At 51.3% G+C, this 14,916-nt stretch overlaps 1 protein-coding gene across 1 annotated transcript; it reads left to right on the forward strand.

Moving 5' to 3' along the window:
- Nucleotides 1-6,423: 6,423 nt before the first annotated feature.
- Nucleotides 6,424-14,482, forward strand: THEM5 (thioesterase superfamily member 5; the record flags this gene model as incomplete). Its single annotated transcript, XM_081025165.1, has 6 exons — nt 6,424-8,163; nt 9,149-9,350; nt 12,771-12,909; nt 13,698-13,808; nt 14,063-14,187; nt 14,439-14,482. Exons 1-6 carry the CDS (start codon nt 8,041-8,043, stop codon nt 14,480-14,482), a joined length of 744 nt encoding a protein of 247 aa, XP_080881291.1. The 5' UTR covers nt 6,424-8,040.
- Between the last annotated feature and the right edge of the window lie 434 nt (nt 14,483-14,916).

Consider the following 14,916-nt stretch of genomic DNA (forward strand, 5'->3'; position numbering starts at 1 on the left):
GGCCAAAGAACCTGAGAGAATGCCCAACGACCAGTTTTTCTTCTTTCTGTTAAGTGTGCTCACACCTGCCTGTCTACCCACAGTCAGTTTTAGCTCTCACACTGGTCTGGCCATGTCTAGCGTTCGCTGCAGCACATGAACGTGACTCTATCGAATCGACTAATAGAAAAGCTCAGTAGCTGTTAACACAGGGTTTTCCCATGGCCAGTGAGGGCAAAACGGTTTCTCTGTTGCAGCAGACTCTGTTCCTACGCTCAATCAAACCCTGGCATTCTTGCTTTCATCGGGTTGCATGTTGATAAATTTGTAAGTTAGGCCAAACGTGGCTGAAAAGTCAGAAGGAAGGGAGGTGTGATCAGAACTGTTGCTAGCCCCACTCTATCGCGAGTTTGCTGTGTGACCCAGGGAGCCATTCCTCGATGCCCATGTCCCCTCTTCACACAGGGAGGTAAGTAACATTTTGAATGAAGATTAGGAATGGATGCCGGTCAGTGTCAAAATATCTTAGAACTGTCAGTACAAACATAATTAGGCCGTGAGTTTTTGTTCTTAACCCCCCGGTTTCTAAATGTCTGAGAAGCAGAATAGAAAGACAGTCATGTACAGAAATCCATTGTTGGAGCAATAAGAAGTAATGAAAAATAAAATTATCTTTTTTTTCTCTCATGGGAAGGCAGAAGGAAATATAAAAGGAAGTCAAGAAAATCTTTTTGTTCGGTGTTAAGGAAGCTCATGTCCATTATGTTCCTATGTTTCCCACCCTGTTACCTTCTTGGGACCGTGACTTTTCTGCTATCCCAGCCAGTTGGGAGGCCAAAGTACTGTTCTACCTAATAACCCTACGCGAATATACGATTCAATGTTAAGTGTACAACATTCTCTATTGCAGAGACAACAAGGCAATCACTTTCAAAGTTAGATCACTGAAAGTAAGTCATGGATTTGATGTCTTGGGAAAGTTTAAAATTTAATAGTATTCTGGGTCTGGCACTACCGTGATCAGCTCAGAATCACAGAATTAGCTTATTCCTCATCTTAATTATGGATTTAAAATTAAGTGGCCTGCAGACAAAGATGCCACAAGGAAGAAACCAAAACTACAAAGTAATATCCTTTATGAATACAGATACAAAAATCCTCAACAATACGAGCAAACTGAAGCTAACAGCACATTTAAAAGATTACAACCATGACCAAGTGGGATTTATCCCAGAAATACAAGGGTTGTTCAACATAAGAAAATCAATGTAACACACCACATTAATAGAACAAAGGAACAAAACCACACGATCACCTCAATTGATGTAGAAGGGGCATTTGACAGAATCCAATCCCCTTTCATGACAGAAACACTCAAAATAGGAATAGAAAGAACTTCCTTACCATAATAAAGAGCATCTGTGAAAAACCCACAGCTACTATCATACTCAATGGTGAAAGAGTATGCAAGCTTTCCCCCTAAAATCAGGAACAAAACAAGGATTCACACTGTTATTACCGATATTCAACATCGTACTGGAAGTCCTAGGCAGAGCAACTGAGCAAGAAAAAAATAAAAGGCATCGAAATTGGAAAGGAAGAAATAAAACCATGTGCAAATGACACGATTCCAGATGTAGATCATCCCAAAGAATCCACCGAAAACAACTAGAGCTAATAAATGAATTCAGCGAAGTTGTCTGTCTCCCTCTCCCTCGTCATTCACTCCGAGGGAACCCGTGTCAAAAGCAGCTCTGTGGAGAAGTCCATGTGTTGAGGAACTTTCCAGCTCCAGTCAACTTCAGAGACTACCGTCCCTGCCGCCAGCTTGACTGCTAACTCATGAGAGACCCTGGGCCAGAACCACTCCCAGATTCTCCACCCTCAGAAATGATGTGAGGTAACAAATGTTATTTTAAGCTTCTAAAATTTGAGGTAATGTAGCAACGGATAACTGACAAAGAGGATTAGGTGATTTCAATGCTGGTGACACACGCTAGCCAACCACATAATCGTAGTGAAGATTTTTACGTAGCAGGTTTACACGCCTGATTATTAAGCTGGTATTAGGAGTGGTTCCTATTTCCTCAGTGTGCACTGTATTTATGTGTGGGAAAAGCCTGGCAGTGCTGTTGAAACAAAACCATCAGGGGCAGCAAATAAATTACAGAGTGGTAGACCAAGGGCTTGTGACCTTTTTACAAAATAAAACCATGACTGAGGCCCCCAACACCAGGATTGAGTTTTTAACATTGTGTTTCTTAAGAGAGAATTTGGTACAATAGAAATCTAAAACATTTCATGACTGAATACACAAATTCTTATAAAGCTCCTATGAAAAAGTTCCTATTTTGGAGTTTCACAGGTTCTGATTCAAAACAAAATATGGCAATGTTAGGAAGGGAAACAACAGCAAAGCACTTTGTCGAGTATGAACCTAACACTGACAAATCAAAAAGCATATTAGGCCAGTTGTAAAAAACCAAAGCACAACAGTTAGAATGGTTACAAGGGGTTGAATCTGTGGAAGAGGGAATGGAGCAGGGTGGAGGGATTACACTGTTTTTTTTGTCATCAACGTGGCTTCCCCAAAGCTTAGCGCCAAGCGCTGTGTAAGAAATTACTTTGATAAAATACAAGCGGAATGGTTACAACGGTGACGACCTCAGGATATGGAGATTAAAAGAGGAAATCCACACACAGCCCTTAGTTCCGTGCAGAGTATTCAGCGAATGTGTGACTATCCCCAGGGAGCGAGAGAAGGGCCTCGACCAGGACCGTGTCCTGATAGAGGAGACAGACCTCACTGGAACTTGCCTTCTGTTGGCCAAGTCTGGGCTCTGTGCTCAACTAAGGAGGCATTTAAGCCACCATTACAGCCTCTGGCTGGTGGAAGAGCTGGGGCTTCGGCCTGGGTTCATGTGCGGGCTGTGTGCCTTTGGGCACGTTAGGGAGCCTCTGAATGGCCCCATTTCCTCATCTGTAAAATCGAGGTGGTTTAGTCCCTATTTCCTAGGACAGTCATGTGGACTAAGTGAGTAAATGAAGGTAAAAATGCATGTTTTCTGTAATTGTCCCTCTTTTCTTCGCATGCATTGGCTGGGAGCCATGCCAGCACACTTACGAGCCCACAAGACATAGCAACATGTTAAGGGTTGGGATTTTAAACATCAAATAAGCATAGCGACAGTCAAGGAATTTATAAGCCAACAGGAGACGAGCTCAACACAGAACCAACAGAGAAGTGCCTGGTCAAATCATGTTTCTAAGAAAATGAGCCATTTCTGGTTGACGTGTCAACCCCCTTTCTGTCTCCAGTAGTGGAATCTTGTCAGGCAGGCAGGCGGATGGAGGCAGCTAAGCCACTCCATCCCTTCACACACTACCCCCTGTAACTACTGATATGTGGGTCCCAGGAAGTCAGTGGGAGGTGAGGGGGATGGTGATTTGCATAAGGATCCTGGGTTCTTTCTAAGAGTGAAAGTTTCTGAGTCATGTCTGGAAGTACCCAGGTGGCATGGGTGGAGTTGCAGGGAGAGAGAAGGGCAGAAAGGCAAGAGCAGCGGCAAGAGTAGGAAGGGAAGGGGTTTGGGGGGTCAGAGCCATGAGATGGCCGGACTCCCAAACGTTCAGCCCGCCTGAGTAACAGAATCTGCATGTGTAGAGTGGCCACATGTGTGCCCACAGCTGAAGAACTGAGTCTGTGTGTAGAGGCTTAGCAGTGGGAAACCAGGCCCACCTGGCAGGAGCAGCCAGAGGTGAGCCTCACCTGGGAGAGGAACTTCCTCTTGTCACCCCGTCCTCAGAAAGCAATGGTGGCTTTCACTGTGGAAGCAAGTGTGTGCCTGGGAGGCCACCGTAACTAGAAGAAAGACAGGATCAGTGGGGTTCATGTCTCAGTACGGGGTCAGTGGGGGACATGTCTCAGTCTCCGCAGTGAGGGAAGGGGCCACTGGAGATACCAGAGCACCAGCCACAGAGAACGGCCCCTCGGCTTCCGTTCCCCACTGTTTCCCATGTCAGGCACTGGGGCTGTCCCCAGGTCCTGGGTGGCTCCCGGCTTCTTATACTTCCGGCAGGAGGACGGGAGGAGCCACCCTGGGGCGGGGCAAGACATGACTCACCTGCATGCACAGGTTGGGGTGGCTTTTGCAGCTCATGTGCCTGACTTGGGGCACATTGGTTACACCAGCGTTCACACTCTGAATGGTGTGTGCACACCGACACATGATATTAGTGACAATGAGGCTCCCAGCTGGCTCCCCCTGGGAACACGTGGCCAGCCTTGAGCTACTGCGGTTCATTCCCCTCCTCTAAGCCCTTCCATGCCTTCAGTCTGTGCGTCCAGAACGTGGCAACCTAGCTAAGTGCAGCTCAGGGAGAGGAAGGAAGAAGGCAGATACTGCAGGCCGTCCGCCTCCAGGGAGCGGTGATTTACCCTGACCTTAGAGAATCTTCTTAAACAAATGCCCATGTGCAAGAGATAAGGGGAGCCTTTTGCTGTCCTTAGCCCATGAGGTCTTTAGTTGCCTCAGGGGAGAGGCAGGGGTAAAAAGGACGTGCAGAGGCTGTTTATGAAGAGGCCATGCCCTTTCATGAGGGAAATGCCCACTGCAGCACAGGGATTCTGAAAACTATGACCTAAAATTACAGTTTCCCAGGCATTGTGAAAACACATTATTTGCCTTACCTCCTTTACTTCTTAGGTCCTACTGATTGCCTTATTTTACGGGTGAGCAAACTGTGCTAGGTTAAGTAAATTCCCCCAAATCATACAGCCCCCTCAGATGATTCCCATTTTACAGATGAGGAAGCTGAGGCAAACCCGGGCTTTGTATCTCCCCCTCAGATGATTCCCATTTTACAGATGAGGAAGCTGAGGCAAACCCAGGCTTTGTATCTGGTCTCCCCACTACCCCGACTCCAGACCCCAAGTGCCCAACCTCAGGACATACGGCCCCGCCGTGATGACGAGTGCAGGCACAGAAGTGTGAGAAAGTGTGACTGAGTCAGGGCTAAACCACGAGCGCGATCTTGGAGGAGGCAGGGGTGGGGCAAACTCATTTCCCTTGTCGTTGGCTGAAGGCTGGAGTTTTCAAACTTGAGTTTTGAGAACTGTATATTTCATAAAGAATGACACCCTGATCAAGAAATGGATAAAGTTTTAATAATAAGGCAAGACTGGACAAAGCAAAAACCCTGAATCAGCATAAAGCCAACTGTTACATCAATTTTAACACATGACGATTTATTCCTTTCCGAAGGGTCCACTGTGGGCATCGAGTGTGTAAAATGAATGTCCGGAAGGTTCCCTCCCAGAGGTAACCAGGAAAAGAAGGCTGATCTGCTAGCAGAGAGACGAGATCTGGGGCAGACAAGCAACAGACTCCAGGAAGAATGAGGGGAGGGAAAGGCCGAGGAATGAGCTGGGAAGCTTGTGGCACGACCGGCTGGCAGCCTGCAGGACCAGATCCAGGCAGAGATACTGGTTTTAGCTCATGCAATCTCTTTATAAACCAGTTGCAACATTTAAAAGTTAGAAGGTTTCACATAAAAGTCTGGATTGGCATTGTCTACCGTTGGAAAGTCAGAAGAGCTGGCACTGGGTCTGCGTTTCATCGCGGCAGCTCCCTAGAGGAGCAGAACCAGGGCCGCGCCCCCTGCCTCCTCAGCACCCCCAGGTTTGCCTGTCACTCTCTGTTGAGCACAGCTGCTCCTATCCAGCCTGCCCCTGACCCTTAGCTCAGAAGAAGGTCAAAGAAACAGCTTCCCTGAGGGTGGGACCGGGCTGGACAGAGTCTAAGATCAGCCCCAGCCTGAGAGGGACGTGCGCAGCCTGGGAGCCCTCTGAAGTGTCGGGGTTCAGGCTACAGGGCCAAGTCTTCAGGAGAGGCTGAGTTCGCAGAGGACAACAGCCGTGGCACCTAGGAAGCCACCAGGGAAGTTCCTTCCTCATTCAGAAGGACTAGAGGGAACGCTCGCAAAATGCCAGGGACACCTCCATCACAGCAGGGAGCCGGCCAGCCCCCCTCAGGGCAGCTCCACCGGCGTCCAGAATGGGCTGAGAGGGCTTCCCAGGCCCCCAGGTCTTTGTAAGGTTTCTGGCAATGCTACCATTTTCCTCTCTAAATGTCCTGTGGACCGGTTTTGCGAGCAGCAAGGGAAGACGGGTCTGAGAGCTACAGCATGGTCCTTCTTGGGAGGGAAGGGAACTCCAAGACAGAAGTGGGCATGAGTTTAAACTTGGGAAGCTGATAAAGGGGAAGAAAGGGCCTGGGTCCAAGAAGTGACGCTGAACCTGCCAAGGCGGGTCACCCGTTGCTTTGCTCTACCAGGCGGCAGCAGCCGAGTGTGCACGTCTCTACCAGCTTCACACTCGGGCTCAGGGGCTTCATTTTGGTAGCCTGAAATCAGCCACTGTGGGAAAGTTTACACCAGAGAAGTTGGCGAAGGCTGCCAATCAGAGCTCCTTCCCACCAAGAGCTGGTTGGTCATCGTTCACCCGCACGTCACTGCCGGTTCTCCTGTGTGCCATCGGGCAGGGCAGGCCCAGGACGTGCTTCTGGGGATGGGTCCCATCTCAGCAAGAGAAGCCCCAAACTCAGCATTCCCCCATGGGTCCCACTCTGGAAATGGACCTGGCGGGCAGTATGACTGGTTTCCCTGTCTCCTAATCACTTCAGAGAGTCCCGGTCTGGGAAGATGCTTTGTTTTCCCTGAGCTGAGTTCACAGAAAGAGAAGGGCTGGGCCATAGCTCCTGTAACAAAACCCGCTCAAGGCACAAAACCTGCTCAAAGCATGTTCCCATCTCTCTGGACAGCTGACCTCCCAGCCCACGTCTAGGAAGGGCTCAGTGTCGCAGGAAGAACTGACAGGATGTGTGGAATGGTGGGAGAGTCAGAAAGGGGGAAAGGGGAGCTTTCTCCACAACCTTAACCTTTCTCTTCCAAGATGGCCTTAGCCCACCTCCACCATTCTATTCCAATCACCCTAAGTCAGGGCCACACCTATGGTTTTGCTGTAGACGTCCTTCTCACATTTCCTTCTTTCTAATTACCTCCAAAGGCCATAGTTTTGATCCCGTTATATTTGCTCTTACATATCACAGACCTGACCAGATCTTCATTTCTTGTATTTCCTCTCTCGTGGAACCTCTTCCGTCCCAGAGGTTGACGTCTCAACCACTGGTCAGCTCCTTCAATTCCCCCGTATTTCCCCTGGGCCACAGGATCCACTCCTCTAAGCCAGGTGACAAGAGATGCAGATCCCACTGGGAGGTACGATCTGCAAAGAAAGTCTGGCCACACGAGGGTGGCAGCCCTGCTCCCAGGAGGCTCTCAGACACTGAAACAAGAATTTCCCAGGTTGAGCTTCTGGCTCTTTTTGGGAGGATGGCCCTTACCACCTCCTGGGCAACCTGGCTGGGATCAGCTCCCAGACTTCAGGGTCCCCCATGGAGCCCTTCCTCTCCCCACTCCCCATTTTCTTGTCTGGGATTAAAGAAGAGTGTGGCTAAGGGCTGTGAGTTGCTCTTCTGAGCCAGAGAATCATACCAGAGCTTGGGGAGCACACCCCACAAATGCTACACACACACACACACACACACACACACTCCACCAATGCTCTCCAACCAAGAGACGGCCCTCCCTTATCTTTCTGAGAATTCTCTTGGGTTCTCCCCACACTCCAAACTCCAGGGCAGCTCTCCACGCCTCCGTGTAACCTATACTATTTCTTTATGCACATTTTTGCTCCTTTAAAAAATACTTCTTTCTGAACTCAAGCCAGACAGGCTGTGCATTCATGCCCAAGCAGCCACCCTCTGCTCCTCCCCAAGCACTGGGTGGGGCTGGGACCAGCTAAAGGCCCCCAGCGTCTGAGGGTGTTGTGTCAAACCAGCCTGGCCTTGTCTCATCACCTGCAGGGGAAGCTCGCTGATGAAGGCTCTGTGACAGAAAGGAGAGAGGCCTGACAGAGGTGGCTGCACGACGGCCCCCAAGTGCCGCTGAAAAGCGCTCACTCATCTTGCTGCCTCATCAGGAGTGGGCCAGCACTCAGCCATGATCAGGAGTGGCTTCCAGGTGGTGGCAAGACTCGGCCACCACAGAGCCCTCCCTGGTACACGCCGGATCCTGCCCAGACTCAACCCGGCCTCAGCATTCGGATCAGCCACAGACTCCCTGGTGAGTGAGCTCCCAGCTCAGCTGGTTGGACAGCTCTTCTCCTTGGGGCCCAGGGTGGAAGGAGCACCGCCAATCTCCTCTTCCCAGATCGTGGCTGGGGCAAGTGGGCAGAGTACTGGGGAGCTATTTGACTGGGCAAAGGGAAGGTAAGATCCCCAGTAGCCCAGATCCAAAACCGAGACCACCAGGACCGTTTCTTCCTGGCATGAATTTTGCGTGGCCACCAGTGGTCACTTTCCTCCCATGGGATTGAGTCTGCTATAGCTGAGTTGGGGTGTCCCCAGAGAAAGGATCCTGTGTGTGGTCCCAGCAAGCAGCTGGCTTCCTGCCCACAGTTGTGATTGGTGTGTGAGCATTTGATGCCATAGAGGACTCCTCCTTGTCCAGATGGCACCTCACCTCTGTGAACACCCAAAACATGTTTCTATGAGCCACCCTGCCCAGGCAGACCCACAGCTGTGGACAGAGCTGGAGGGGCCCATGAGATGAGGGAACGGTACCCAGGGTCCTCACCAACTGGGGCCAACCCCCTAGGAAGACAGTGCCTCTGAACGGGCTCTGGTCTGACCCTCAAGCTCTGGCGCTCAAGAGCTTTGCAGACTTAGCCATATTTCCTCAGTTTTCCCATCTTTACATTGGGGTGAATACTAGCAGTTCACAGTCCCAAGGAACAGCTCACAGGTCTTAAAACAGGACCACTGAAATTCACAAACCTGGAGCAGCATGCTTCCAATTGTCAGCCCCAATTATTTTCCTTCCCTTCCCTGGCGCTTTAGCATCAGGGAGTCCCCAAGGAGTCCCCAAGGAGTCCCCAAATCTTCTGCAAGGAAGAAGGGCCATTTCCCTCCTGTCAATACTGGTGGGAGGGGTCGAGGAGCCCAGAGCGCAGGAGCACACCAGCTGGAGGTCCCCCCAACCAAGCAGCAGTGCCCACCCCACCCCACTCCCAGGAAGCTGTCTAGTCCCCCTGATTTTTCTTGCCCAGGTCTCAAGATTCTGCCCAGAGAAGACAGACTTGAAGGATTATGCCCTTCCCAATGCCAGCTGGTGTCCAGACATGCTGAGTCTGTACCAGGAATTTCTGGAGAAGACCAAGGCCGATGGCTGGATCAAACTGCCCTCCTTCAAGTCCAACAGAGACCACATCCAAGGGCTCAAGCTCCCATCCGGATTAGCAGTGACCTCAGGTAAGACCTGGCCTGAGAAGGCCCCAGCACAGGCGTCCCAGCCCACCAGGGTCGGTTCAGCCAGCCCCTTCCCCCGTGTTCAAAGATGCTGGGGAAGGAAACTCACAGCTGCCGTCCAGTTCTCAGCCAGAAGTTCTACCTGGTACCTAACTCCACGCCTCGGGCTGCAGCCCCAGGCAGGTGGATGAGTGTCCTCTTGGCTCTCGGACTCCCCTCCTCCTGTCTGAAGAGAGCGCACCCTAGTGGCCCCCTGGAGAACTGCCAGCTCATCTCCCTGCCCTTTGTCGGGTCCCAAGTGCCCCCCCACAACCCCAAAGGCCTTTGGGATCCCTCCCCCACTGCACACTGTCCCTGCTCTGCTGGGCTGAGACCACCTTTCCTGAAACACCCACCAATCAGACTGATACAGCATTCCACCTCCATCCTTCTTCATGTGTGTGTCCATGTTTTCTTGCCTCTCTCATTCATATATGTGGTTTTCTTGCCATTAAGGAATGGGTAGTACAGTAGGCAGACTACCCTTGGGTTTATGGCACAAACAAAGCAGCGGCGCCAAAATAATTTGTTTACAAGAATTTGGTATCCATTCAAAAAGGATGTACTAGGAAAGGTCCAAGACGGAGAACTAGATAAACACTGTGCCTATGACCTTCCATGAACACATTTAAATTACAACTAAATTACAGAACAATCAACCTGGAAAACCATCTGAAGTCTAGCCAAACAGAAGTCCTATAACTCAAAATATAAAGAAGCCATGTCAAGACTGGTAGGAGGGACAGAGACACGGAACGGCCCCAAACCTCCCTGTGGTGGCCGAGAATCAGGAGGGATATGTTGGCCGTGAAGGTACCCCCAGAGGAGCGAGGGACCTCCGCCCCCCACACCAGGGTCCCCAGCCCAGAGTACTGGTGCCGGGAAGAGGAGCTCCCACAACATCTGGCTGTGAAAAACAGTGTCCCATTCAGGTGGGACAGAAGGCTGCAGGAAACCCAGACGTCCTGTTAAACAGCCCGTACACAGGCTCACTCGCTCGCAGGAACTCACCTTGGGCTCCAGCGGAGGGACAGTGACTCAGGGGGCCTCGGAGACATTCGGGTGGCAGACCAAGGTGTGTGGCTGCAGGGGGAGGGCTGGAGAACAGTCAGCATTTTCCCAGCAAGGAGTCCACTTAGTGTAGCTGGCAGGCGGGCACCATCTTTCTTGTGTTGAGCCCGCCCCCACAGGCCAAATCTGAATCTGATTGGCCTGGTGAGCTCTGTTACTCCACCCTGCTGACTCAGCAAGGACCCCACCCCACCCAACTCTCCCACAGCTGGAGGCACTTTCTCCCGGAGCAGCCAGCCCCTCCCACGTTGCACTCTTTCTTAGAAAACTATCAGAGTCCACAGGCCCCAGGTGGGCGGCAACTGGCCTCATTGTGCTCTGAGACTTTTGCTGAGTTGCTCCAGGCTCAGCACTGGCACCAAACCAAAATCTACATTAACCTGGTGACCACAGCTCTTCCCACTCTAGTGATTCTCTGAGACCCTGACTCACCCAACTTGAGTACCACATGAGACTTTATCAGTGGCTGAACCTTAGGGGAGCCAGGAGGTGGCAGCAGGCTTCTGGGTGTCCTGGCCTTTTGCAATTACCCCAGGCCTGGTACTGGTGACAGCTGTTCTCGGTTCATAGCATAATCTCTCCCACATGCCTCAGGTTTAGCACAGGCATCGAACAATGGCGAATCGCTTTGTGTCCCTACCAGGTAGTCCCTGGCGAGTCACAGGCAGTGGCAGACCTGGGCCTGCCCTGGAGCCCCTCCCAAGAGGCCCCAGAACCAATATGCTTGGAGGTTGGCTTCAGACCACAGCAGAGCACTGCCCCATTGGCCCCACAAGTGGCACACACAAAGGGTGGTCTCAACAGGCACCAGAGCCCACTGGGGCGAATCCCACTCAATGGGATAAGCCCTCCACACAACAGCTCATAAGCTGTGGATGTGGCCAAACCCCACAGCCAGTCAGCCTGAGGGTCAATCGCTCCCACTGATGTGCCAATAGTAGCCCAGGCTCAACTATAACAGGAGGGCACACACAACCCACACAAGGGACACACTTGGAGCACCCGGCTCAGGTGACCAGGGAGACTGCGCCACTGGGCCCACAGGCCGCCTACTACATAACGCCACCTGGCCAAGACTGGGCAACATAACAGATTTACCTCAGACATAGAAACAAACACAGAGTGGCAGTCAAAATGAGGAAACAAATGCGTCCCAAACGAAAGAACAGGAGAAAAATTCAGAAAAAGAACTACACGAAATAGAGGCGAGCAACCTACCAGAGACAGAGTTCAAAATCGTGATTATAAAGATGCTCAAGGAACTTAGTGAGAACTTCAACAGAGAGATTGCAAGCATAAAAAAGACATAGAAACCATAAAAAAGAACCAGTCAGAAGTGAAGAATACAATCACTGAAATGAAGAATGCACTAGAAGGAATCACCAGCAGACTAGATGAAGCAGAGGATTAAATCTGCAATTTGGAAAACAAGGTAGCATAAAACACCTAATCAGCACAGTGGGGAAAAAAAAGAATAAAAAAAATGAGAGTTTAAGAGACCTCTGGGACAATATTAACCAGAACAACATCCACATCACAGGGGTACCAGAAGGAGAAGAGTGAGATCAAGGGATTGAGAACCTATTTGAAAAAATGACGGAAAACTTGCTAACCTGGCAAAGGAAACAGACATACTGTCATTAAAACATATAAAAATGGGGGAAAGGTGAAGGGAAATAAGAGGCTCAAATTTCCAGGGATAAAACAAATAAGTCATGGGGATGTAATGTACAGCATGGGGAATATAGTGAGTAATGGTGTGATAGCATGGTACAGTGTCAGATGGCTGCTGGACTTATCATGGTGATCACTTCTTTAGGTAAATAAATGTTGAAAACTGGTGTACCCCTGAAACCAATATAATATTGTCTCTTAGCTATATTTTTAATATTAATATTTTTTTTTAAAAAAAGTTGTAGTTGTCTTAGGGGGCAATTAGAACTTTGATGGACTTTATTGCACTCATTTTGCTGTTTATTTTGAATTACTACATGTGAATTATAGGAGCTACATTTTGAATTTTCAACGTGTAAGGTCTGTGAAAGTCTTGACCCGGCCCTAATCCTATCTCCACCTTCAGCCAGGGAAGTTCCTGAGAGTCTCTCCTTCCAGACCGAGGGCTCCCTGTGCCTCTCGTCTCTGACTGAAGGTTCCCTGAGGGTGGAGCCTGGGTGTCCTCTGGTTCTCTCCTTGACCCTGTGCTTGAGGCAGGGCTCACCCACGGTGCCGATTGCCCAGCCCTATGTCCTGAGTGGGGCCCCATGCCCTCACGCACACCCTTCTTCAGCTGTAACACTGTCCATCTCTCCCCAGACAAAAGTGACTGGCGCATTTTCACCAGGTGCATCCCAATGGAAGGACAAGGCTACGAGTATGCCATCTTTTTCCACCCGTCCAAGAAGAAGTCCGTCTGTCTTTTCCAACCAGGCCCTTACCTGGAGGGGGCCCCAGGGTAAGACCACAGGCCGGGCCTGGGTGGACAGCCTTGGCTGCTTCTTGGGCTTAGTTCAGCAGGTGAATGGGACACACCAGGCCCTGGGGTCTGTACCTCTCCCTAAGGAGCTGGGGTGCCGGGGGGCGAACTGAGCTTCCGTCTCCCACATCAGAAACTCGAATCTGTTTTGTATTATCTGCATTCTAAAATGTGATGCCTTTCTATTTGCCCCAATGCAACCAACAACAAAGCAGCTTTGGTGTGAAGGTCAGCTTACGAGTGAGAATGAGAGTCTGACGCACGTTAAATAAAGCAGAGGATCGTCACGTCCAGATTAGCCGGCTCTCAGCCTTCCCGGCAGCAGTCCTCAGGAGCCCACCTGGTGGACACTTTTTAGGTCCTAAGTTACTTTATGGGTCCTAAGTTACAGTTCACATTTAGTTTTTCACTAAGCCAAAAAGTTTGGGGGCTTTTCCCATCTCTGTGTGAGCGCATCTTTTCAAATTATGGCTATTGCTGCCAGCAATGAGGTGACGAATCAGAAAAATGTTTTTCTATTCACTCTGTCAGAAAACAGAAATTCTTTTCCTGGTGAAATAAAACAATTGTATCAGTGGCTGCTGACACCCGCTGAAGGAACAGCAGAAAAGCTCAGTTCGTTTTTGATCAGATGGGATCCAGCTCTGTTTCCTTTCATTTCTGGGGAAAGGCAGAGGCAGGGTGGTCCCACCTCAGGGCCGGGGGAGGCCCAGGGAGCAGTCTGCCCAGTGCTGCAGCCCTGGCCTTGCTCCTCGCCCCTCCCCCAGGTTTGCCCACGGAGGGTCCCTGGCAGCCTTGATGGACGAGACCTTTTCTAAAACTGCCTACCTGGCTGGGGAGGGGCTGTTCACACTAAGCCTGAACATCAGGTTCAAAAAGTAAGTACAAACCCCCAGGGTGTTGGCTAAAGTCACGGCCCTTTTCATCAATGAGGGGGTGGCCATCCTGGGCAGTGGGGGTGCGGGAGCCTTGCCTGTCACTCTCCTTCCTCAGCCGGCTGCCTCTGGGAGCTGGCAGGCCGGCCCTGAGCCCAGAGCCGCTTAAGTCCTTGGGATGAGTGGGGGGAAGGAGGGGTAAGGGGAGGGGGCCAGGGGTTCACACGAGGGATGGGCTAAGCTGCCTCCTCTCCCAGCCTGATCCCCGTGGGCTCTCTGGCTGTACTAAACGTCGACGTGGAAAAGATCGAAGACCAGAAGCTCTACATGTCCTGTGTCGCCCAGAGCAGAGATGGGCAGACCGTCTATGCCAAGTCCTCAGGTAAACAGGTTCTTCACCCCCAGGCCCTGTCTTGCCATTAGCACCACCCCCCCCCCCCAGAACAAAGGGAAGGGATCCAGTCCCAAGCTGGGGTCCAGCTTTTGAGCCTGGGTTGGGGCACGTGCCGCAGTCACAGGTAAGTGAGGGAGAGCCCAGGGCAGGATCCGGGTCCTAGGGAACTGGGTGCAGATCCTCAGGGTGCCCCACAAGCTCCGCCATCTGTGCCCACATTCCTGCCACTTCTCTTGCAGGCGTTTTCCTTCAGCTGCAGCTGGAAGAGGAGTCGTCCCCATAACAGTCACCGCGCCTCTGGCTGTCCAGCCTGCTGGGGCCCTCCACAGGGAAGGGAGGGCTGGCCAGGGACGTGACCAATGAGGTGAGGGAGAGAGCACTTTCCTCTGAGTAAATAAAGTCTCATGGCCCCGTTTTCAGCCCGAGACCTTTCTATCGCTGGAAATCAGAATCCGTCCGGAGCCTCCCACTCACCCACCTGCCCGGTCAGCACCAAAGGAAGAGACTTGCTGAGCGTCTGCCAGGCACCAGGCACTGGGTCAGGCACCCAGCACCTGGCAGTGAAAGACGGGGCGCTGGCCTTGCGATGGGCAGCCTTGGCCAGGGGCACAGTGCAGTGTCCCAGCAGCTGCCCCCACCCCATCCTGCCTCCTACCATGGGTGCAGGGCGGACTCAAGGGGAGAGGGGTCGGTTTTACTCTACGAAAGCGAAGAGAA

Source organism: Rhinolophus hipposideros (assembly GCF_964194185.1).
Source record: "Rhinolophus hipposideros genome assembly, chromosome: 19".
In the NCBI taxonomy this organism is placed as follows: Eukaryota; Metazoa; Chordata; class Mammalia; order Chiroptera; family Rhinolophidae; genus Rhinolophus; species Rhinolophus hipposideros.